General features: G+C 49.0%; 1 protein-coding gene across 1 annotated transcript; it reads left to right on the plus strand.

Annotated features, from left to right (window-relative positions):
• Positions 1–622: 622 nt before the first annotated feature.
• LOC144160646 (uncharacterized) lies at positions 623–1,501 on the plus strand. Its single transcript, XM_077691874.1, has one exon. It carries the CDS (start codon positions 623–625, stop codon positions 1,499–1,501), a length of 879 nt encoding a protein of 292 aa, XP_077548000.1.
• Positions 1,502–9,531: the final 8,030 nt, after the last annotated feature.

Here is a 9,531-nt window from a genome sequence, read left to right on the forward strand (position 1 = left end):
GTCCCTCGATACCCAAGACCACTGCATGTGGCAGTGCCCCCAAAACCCATCCCCCCCTTTCACAGACGGAGAGCACTGGGCGAAGGCGTTGTGCAGCTCGGACCGTGAGGTCCAGGCTAAGGTCATCCAGCGAGCTGCAATGGTCACCGGCCGGTTACCACCGCCGGTCACCCGCCACCCAGACTAGCCCAATGGGGCTCAAATAAAGTTTCTCTCTCTCTCTCTCTCTCTGCTCTCTCTCGCCGGCTTGGCAGCCTGTGGACCTCGAGGTCCATTACATGGTGCCGGAAACCCGGGATCTCGCGTCAAGGCCTACCTCATCGACGCCCGGAGCCGCGCAAGTCCTTTGAACCGACGCGACGCCGGCGACCTTGGCCCCAGAAACCCCGGCTGCCAGCTGACCGCCATAGAACGGCTACTCCGACGTCGCCAGAGCCTCCGCTCTCAGCTGGACGGCATAATAACCGAAGCGGAAGAGGCACTGGGAGGGCAGCCTGGACTTTCGGCGTCCGAGGTGAGCGTTCTGCTTGAACGAACCGAAGTGCTCCACCAGCAGATAAGGAAGCTCGACGACCTGCTGGATAATGAGACGTCGGACGCTGGGTGATACGGCGATAAGGTTATGAACACGGCAGCGGCCCTGCGCTTCAGGTTGCAAGACGCTCTCGCATCCAGACCTACACGACTGCCGAGTTCCCAGACTCCGACCGCCAGCAAGGCTAAGTTGCCTCAGCTTGACCTTCTAAAGTTCGATGGGAACCCGAAGAACTGGCAGCGCTTTTGGATACAGTTCGCGTCGGCCGTGCATAATAATGACGACCTGAGCACTGCAGAAAAATTCAGCTATTTGAACACCCTCGTCACTGGAGCTGCCGCATCGGCCATCTCTGGACTCCAGCCGAGCGAGGAGTGCTACAAAGACGCCATCGATATTTTAAGAAAGCGCTTCGGTGACAAAAGGCTCATCGTACAAGATCACCTCAGAAGCCTTCTGGACTTGAGACCAGTTTCGTCGTCTTCGAACATGCATCAACTTCGACTGCTATACGACGAGGTCCAAGTACACGTACGAAGTTTGAAGGCACTTGGCATTATTACTGGTAATTACTGCCTAATGCTACGGGAGATCCTTCTCAGAGTACTACCATGCGACATGGTTCTGAAGTTTCACGAACGCTTCAGCCCACCGACACCTTCAACAACGGCATCCACCTCAACTGAAGTAAAAAGGGACCGTCAAAACCAGATGGCACAGCCTGAACAAGAGCTTCAGCAACTTCTCCAGTTCATCGACCATCAAGTTCAGTGTCGAGAAGCCGTGGAGCACCATACAGGACTAAGGACCTCAGACGTCGCTGTGACCCCTGAAGAGCCACCTAGAAAGCAGCAACGCTGTGACGTACACACCATGTCGGCTCTACACCTTTCAGCGAACACTCAGCGGTGCCTGTTCTGCCAGTCCGGAAAGCATCGTTCAGAGGTCTGCGACTTCGATGAATAGCACCTCACGCGAAAAAAACAGCTGCTCACAAAGGAAGGTCGATGCTTCCGATGCCTGAAGAAAGGCCGCTTGTCCAAGGACTGCCGAGGTCGACTACGGTGCGGCAAGTGTGCTCGAAAGCATGCAACGACCATGTGCATGTCAGACGCGACAAGCAGCAAAACCGTGAACTCTACACCCGTCAGCTTTTTTTCCCTACAAACTGGCTCTACGGTACTGCTCCAAACTTTGACCGCAACAGTAGCAGGCTCCGCATCTTAGGGACGCAACCGAATTCTTTTCGACGGCGGAAGTCAACGCAGTTTCATCCCTGCAGAGGCGTCCAAGAAAGTAGGATGCGAGTTTTTAGATGAGGAAACCTTGACTGTGGCTGTCTTCCGAGGAGAGAAACTGATGCGCACCTTTCGAAACGTACGCCTGGTGATCTTTGTTGAAAGTACAGAAACGTCCGTGCAGATCGAAGCCCTTGAAATTGAGGCGCTATGCAACGAGCATATTCCTACACCGAATGACCAAATCATCAAGGTGATGAGAGAAATGCACCTGGACGTACGGGCCATCAGCGCACAACGACTCGGCGAAATGAAAACATCGATTGTTATTGGTGCGGATTACTACTGGAGTCTAGTAACCGGCAATGTAAAGTCACTGACCACGAAGCTAAATGCAGCGGAAACATTGCTAGGCTGGACGGTTCAAGGACCAATGCCATTAGGAGGCAACAGTACTCCCTGTGGAAGCGTTACCATGCTTACAGCGACGGTGAAAGACAACGAGGAGTTGAAAGTTCTAAACCGTGACTCAGTCTTTAAAAGCATCGGCATAAATTACTGGGATGAGCAAAGCTCGGACACCGAATCGGTATTGGCACGGTTTAGAAAAACACTCCCAAACATGGACGAAGGACATGAGATTGCGCTCCTTCGGAAAGCAGCGGTTTGCCCGGCGGATCACCTTGGCGTTACGAAGATGGGGCTCGAGACCCGAACAAATCAATGGAGCAAAGATGCCAAGCCCACAAAGAATGATGAAGAAACGATTCTAACATGCTTAGATAAAAGAACCACTGAAGTGCAGCGGGCAGAGCATCATCTCGTTGGAGCGGAAAAGGATCATATTGGCGTAAAGGCGAACTCTATAAGCAAGAAGCATCTTTTCTCGCATACTCCAATCGAGAAGTTGCGACTCTTCGTTGACGGCGACGATTTATTGCGAGTTCGGCGAAAGGCGTCCACGTGCGACACATACGGAGCACAGTTCCCGAAACTTCTACCGAAGAACGCGCACTTTGCAACAATCGTGACCCAGCACGCCCACGAACATATTCGACATGAAGGAGTACCAGACTTCTTGGCCCATGCTCACCGCAGGTTTCGAACGACACGCACCCAACAACTAGTTAACAAGAAGACTCGACGAGGCTTTCCTTCCGAACGGTTGGTTTCAAAGCCCCGAGTAAAAGAAACGCCTCGGCTCTACAAAGAACGTTCAACTCTGGCCCACTTACGTCATCTGTCGGCGGGGGAGAGTGTTGGAACTTCTTTCTCTTCTGCGCTGTAGCAGATGACACTCACTATCATCAATCTCACCACCACGGACCGAGCGGTGGCACGCGCTCGCGCTCCACGCACTGCAGTTCCATTAAAGCCCTCATTCTCATCAGACGTGCGCTCTCTGCTCTCTCTCGACGGCTTGGCAGCCGGTGGACCTCGAGGTCCATTACAAACTGTTTCAATCCCATTGTGTCGTGAAGTGTTGGTGTCCTAGCCGTATGTTTTTCTAGCCGAATGTTTTCGCAGGTAAGAAGCACGGTTCCGCGGATTGGCAGCGCTACTCGGCACTCTTAGCGCGGCGGCTAGGTTTAGGGTAGCTGCCCTGCACTGCCTGTGGCTGCTTGCACGGCTCCAAAAAATTTTTTGCGATAAGATGAGTAATAAACGCGAGTGTAGCACTGGATTGCAATATATGTGGTGGTTGCCGTGCGTAAAGCATAAAATTGAGATGCGGTCCACGTAAGTTTTTGCGTTTCGATTGAGGGCAATACGGAAGAAAGCAGGACTTTTGTGAGCATACGCCCCTCATTAATAGGGCGTAACTACATGTATCTACGGGAATCTTCTGTCATTCATAAATTTGCGTCAGCGACGCTTGGTACTAATTATATTTAGGGAAATCTAACGTTGTTATCCCTAGAATAAAAATTGTGGCGTCATAATTTTTATAAAAATGTTCAATAATCATACCCTTGAGTTTCTCATCACAATTCGCGAAAAAGTTCCAAGTACAGCAGATTTAGTAGCCTAATGCGGGTCAGCAGTCTGCCCTTGAGCAGGAGGACACCTTCCTCTCACCACCTAGAAAAGTTTAACCCTTTGTGATCTGTGGAACCTACTTATTTCTTGTTCAGTTGCTAGCTCCTGTGCATTGCTCTTTTGTGCGCTGATCTATTATCTCCATGCGAGGGGCACACACCCATCTTCGCTTTCATCACAACCAGTCTACCCACCCGCTGATTACCTTACTGTATACTCTTCCCTACATTTTTAAACCGCGAATGTGAAGCTTTTCGCCCTGTATGTACATACAGCTCACGCAGGGTATGCTCTTCGGCTAATCATCATCATCAGCTCTTCGGCTAATCATCATCAGCGTGCGTGGTAGCAATGAGAGCTGCTTTGTTAATACTACCTTTCTCTCTCTCTCCTCGCTTTTTTGTTGTGCTTGTAACATAGACATAGCCCGACTGCATGCATAATCTCTGTTTCCGAAACATCTTCCGCTTCTTACAATTTTTTGCAAAATGATATAGGAAATCTGTACCATATGTTTGTGACTGAAAAATCATGTAACCGTACCCTGATAAAGAGAGGTGCCGTTGCCGCTACATAAGTAATCCGTGTTGGTTATTGTTGTTGCTCTGTATCCCACTCTTTACTTATACTATATATATATATATATATATATATATATATATATATATATATATATATATATATATATATATTTGTATATATCTGACACTTGAGGGTGGTAGCCAGCGCCTCTCTGACTGCACGGGGAGAAGGGGACCTTCTTTTCAACCCCCGGGGCGGGACTCAGATACAGTCAGATACAGATCTGGTAAATATAAATACCCCAGAAAGTGAAGGAGAACACATTTGCCCAGATAGCCGAATTGGTAAGGCATTCGAGATCTAATCGAAAGGCGTGGGTTCGGTACCCACTCTGGGCGCGTGTTTTCCTTTCTTTCTTTCTTTCATATATTTAAAAAAATGTTACCATCATTACCCGTAGTAAAAAAAAAGCCTAACAACACCCCTATGCCTCCTTTGGCGTTTCAGACTGCCGACCTATCTTTCTATATTTCCTCAGCGAGTCCCTCAATTCCTATCTATATATATATATATATATATATATATATATATATATATATATATATATATATCCCTTTCCTGCCCAATATTAAGATTTTAGAAAAAATGGCCACAAATAATAAATTTTGTGTATTTACCCCTTTTCATTGATGCTTCGACAAGTTGAAATCGAAAGCCCAGAGTTTTTCACACAGAAAACAAACCCACACATATGTGTGGGCTGGGCTTCTATTTGTATGATCTTCGGGTAGTAAGAATACCTTAAAAACGGCATCAGGCACAGAAAAACTACATTTTTATGTATTATTTATAAGTTTTATATTGTTTCAGGAGTATTTATAATATAAATAGGATTTTGTGAAAATAAATAATAATGAAGTTTCAATTCCTATAATTAATAAATATAATAATACAATTATCACAAGTAATTACGCAACGAGTTGAAGGTTAAGGTGCAAGAAAACATTACGAATGAATCAGAACAAAACCGCAAATAAATGAGACACCAAGAAAGCAAGAACAAATTATTTATCGCTAGCGCTGCAGTGCACCAGCACGCAACCGTCTGCCGCCCAGCAAAATTTTCGTGACGACGGAAGCCCAGCCAACTCATATGTGTGGGTGCATTTTTCAAGCGTGATGACGGTACGCACACGAAGGGAACGGGTGTGTTTTTTAGCCGATCGTGTTTTCCAAAGTCTTGAAAATTGCATCTTACACTTGTTATTCAGAAAATACGAGAATAGCAAGAAGAAATACAAGCTTTCATCGTGAAGGCGGCTGGGGCGCCGTTTTTAATGTGCGATTTCTCGCCCCCTGGTGGCGAAATGAGTGGAATTCCGAAACCAATGAAGTCTCTGAAGCATTCGCAGTGACTACCCAGGGCTCTGAAACCGAAACCGAAACAAATGCCACTTGTTATTTGTTGGTAAACGAATTTGTTGACCCACACGTTTGAGTGGGTTGGGCTGTAAAGGGATATATATTTGTGTATATATATAAATATTGTGAGGCCGTAGATAGAAGGTGGCGGGACCGTTGCTTTCGCAGCTCCTTTATTCAAAGGCGTCAGGTGGGGACAAACCAAGATGGCGACCCAGCGTCCCTGCTGATGATGATTAGCCAAAGACGAGTTTGTGCCGGTGATGATGAGTATGTACAGCACATGATGCGGTAGCCGGAAGCTACTGGTGATGATGAATAATACCAATGGGGGAAATATCTCCTAGCAGGCAGCAAGACATAAACTCAGCTCACACTATTATCCCCCTCGTTGAAAGAAGCAGCCGCCTGGCCGCGTTTCAGAGTTTGTCGCGGCGGTTAAAAACCTTGAGCCGGGAAACGTGAACTATCGCGGTGCCACGATGACAGCGGTCGGAACTTGGGCAAACCAGTGTGACGCGAAAGTTTACAGGAGCGGTCGCCTCGAGAACCTTTTACGGACCAAGAAAACGGTGCAAGAACTTCTCGCATAGGCCCGGAACACGAATAGGCGTCCACACCAAGACTTCATCACCGGGTCGGAATTGAGGAGAGCGATGCACAGCATCGTAGGGTTGCTTTCGATCGTGTTGGCTCGCATCAGTGCGAATGCGGGCAAGTTGGCGGCAGTGTTTAATGCGAGCAACAAATTGTTCAGGAGACGTCGCAGAAGGTGACACGGGAGCGGCAAAGAAGCAGGTATCCAGAGTGTGCGAAGGGTGACGGCCGTATACAAGGTAGTACGAGGAGTATTCGCTTGTGGTCTGAATTGCAGTATTGTAAGCATAGGTAACAGGAGGTTAGATGGCGTCCCAGTCGCGATGGTCAGGTTGAATACACACAGGGATCATATCAGAGAGAGTTCGATGGAAGCGTTCTGTGAGGCCTTTTGTTTGGGGATGATAGCTGGACGTCATCTTGTGACAGGTATTGGAAACTCAAGGCAAAACGGCGAGACTTTGAGACAGAAATGTCTTGCCACGATCGCTTAGCAAAAGGCGGGGCCATAGCATAGAAAAATGTTGTTTAAGAAGAAGTGAGTGATCTCGGTGGCACTGCCTGGAGGAAGTGGAGCGGTTTCGGCGTAGCCAGTCAGGTGGTCCACTGCCGTAACTATCCAGAGATGACCGGCCGCTGAAGGAGGCAAGGGACCGTAAAGGTCAATACCGACCACTTCAAACGGGCTCGCTGGACACGCAAGGGGCTGGAGTAGACGGGCAGGGGGTGACGTGGAGCAGTTCGGGTGCTGACAAGGCGCACAAAAGGCGACGTATTTGGCGACACTCTTAGAATGCCCTTGCCAAAAGAAGCGCCCTTGGACACGGTCGTAGGTCTTCTGGAATCCGAGGGGGCCTGCAGTTGGGTCGTCGAGCAACACAACCGGAACCCATCTGCAGTTGGGTCGTTGGGCACAACCGGAACCCATCTAGCTCCATCGGTGTGGTGGTTGATGCGGTACAGTGCGCCATCCAGAAGCTGGAACTCGTGCAGCTGACAACGTAGGCGGCTATTCGGTGGTTGTGTGGAGCCGGTGAGCCGATCAATTATTGTCCGACACTAACTGTCGACGTGTTGAAGGGCAACCAACTCGGTGATATTGTTGATAGGAATATCGATGGGTGCAATGCGCAAAGGCGGTACATTAGAATGTCGGGCAACGTCGTCGGAAGACTTCACCAGCGGACACCGGGAAAGCGCGTGCGCGTCGAGATGCTTGCAACAAGACTTGTAGATCACCGTGAAGTCATATTCTCGCAAGTGGAGAATCCAGCACACAAGTCTTCCTGACAGATTTTTTAAAAGAAGACAGCCAACACAGGGCATGCTGATGTGTAACGACTGTGAAGCGTCGGCCGTAAAGGTATGGACGGAACTTTTGAACAGGCCACACAACAGCCAGACATTTTTGCTCTGTGATGGGGTAATTGTTTTCTGTGGACGTCAGAGAGCGGCTTGCGTAGGCAACCACTCGTTCACGCGAAAGAGGATCGCGCTGTAGCAAGACGGCGCCAATTCCATGCCCGCTAGCGTCAGTATGAAGAAGGACTGGCTTTGTGTCATCGAAGTGGCGAAGTACACGCCTGGAATTAGGTGCTTGCTTTAGGTTTTGAAAAGCCTTCTCGCAGTCGTTACTCCAGACAAAGGGGTTACTCGAATGCAGCAGCTGATTGAGGGGTGAGGCCAGGGTGGTGAAATTGCGAACGAAACGACGAAAAAATGATGCCAAGCCAAGAAAACTGCGAAGGAATTTTTGTTCTTGAGGTCGAGGGAAATTAGCCACCGCGGAAACTTTGTCTGTGTCGGGCCGTATACCATCTTTGCTGACAATGTGACCGAGAACTTTGATGTATCTGCGGGTGAAGTGGCACTTCTTGGTGTTCAAAGTCAGGCCGGCTTTGGCCAGATTAGTCAGAACTTCATCGAGACGCCGGATATGTTCAGGAAAATTCGACGAGAATATAACAATGTCATCCAGGTAACACAAGCACGTCTTCCATTTAAGGCCACGAAGGACTGTGTCTATCATGCGCTCAAACGTGTCTATGGCGTTGCATAAGCCAAACGGCATAACGTTAAACTCGTATAGGCAGTCTGGAATAGCAAACGCTGTCTTTTCTTTGTCAGGCTCGTGCATGGGTATCTGCCAGTAACCAGATCGCCGGTCTAAGTTGGAGAAAAATTCTGCCCCCTGTAGACAGTCGAGGGCGTCATCTATACGCGGCATTGGATAAACATCCTTCTTAGGGATCTTATTCAAGGCTCGATATTCCACGCAAAACCGCACGGAACCATCCTTCTTGCGGAATAATACCACGGGGGAAGACCATGAACTGGAAGACGGCCGAATGATGTTTCGTTTAAGCATGTCCGCTACATTTTCTTCGATGACTTTTCGTTCGGACGATGACACACGCTATGGGCGACGGCTGACGATGTGGGTCCCATCTGTCTCTATCCGATGCGCTGTCACAGATGTCTGCCCCAGCTTTCTCGAAAGGCAGTCAAATGTGTCCCTCTGTTTATCCAGGAGTTGAAGTAGCTGGTTTGTTTCAATTTCTGAGAGATCTTTGCTGATGGTAGCCCTAAGTGTGGAAATATTTGCCTCGGATTTGGCAGGCGTCGGAACGGAAGAGACGGAGAACAGGGGAACTAATGAGAGCGTATCGTCAGGCAGAACAGAAGCGATAGTAGCACCCGCGGGGAGCAATAGGGATTCGGAAGTGGCGTTTGTAGCCAGAAGCTGTGCTGATCCATGTGCGAAGCGGACGAGGCATGTCGGGATGACGACACGTTTGTGCCGAAAACGTTTAGAGGGAACTATAAGCACGTCGTCGTCATTGATTCGGTTTGAGGAGAGAGAAAGCAGCGTCTCGCGGCGGGGGTTTAAAACACAATCTGCACTCGCTGTAAGGTGTAGCTGTGGTACTTCAGAAATGCCGCTGACCTGCTCTGTAATCGTGAGGTGAATTTCCGGGTGATCACATGACATGACGGCGGATGCGGATGAGAGAAAATCCCAACCCAAAATAAGATGATGAGCACAGGCGGACAACACCGCACACGGAACATGATGCCGAAGAGAACCAACAACAATCCGCACTGTGCATTGTCCGGATGGCTTGATCACACTGCTATCCGCTCCATGTAGAAAAGGTCCCGTGTAGGGTGTTCGTA

The sequence above is a fragment of the Haemaphysalis longicornis genome, unplaced genomic scaffold, assembly GCF_048455015.1.
Source record: "Haemaphysalis longicornis isolate Haplotype H1 unplaced genomic scaffold, Haemaphysalis longicornis Haplotype H1 scaffold_11, whole genome shotgun sequence".
NCBI lineage: Eukaryota > Metazoa > Arthropoda > Arachnida > Ixodida > Ixodidae > Haemaphysalis > Haemaphysalis longicornis.

Bases quoted from the DNA above. Each gene is read 5' to 3' on its own strand.
- LOC144160646 (XM_077691874.1), top strand. From the start codon at position 623: ATGAACACGGCAGCGGCCCTGCGCTTCAGGTTGCAAGACGCTCTCGCA.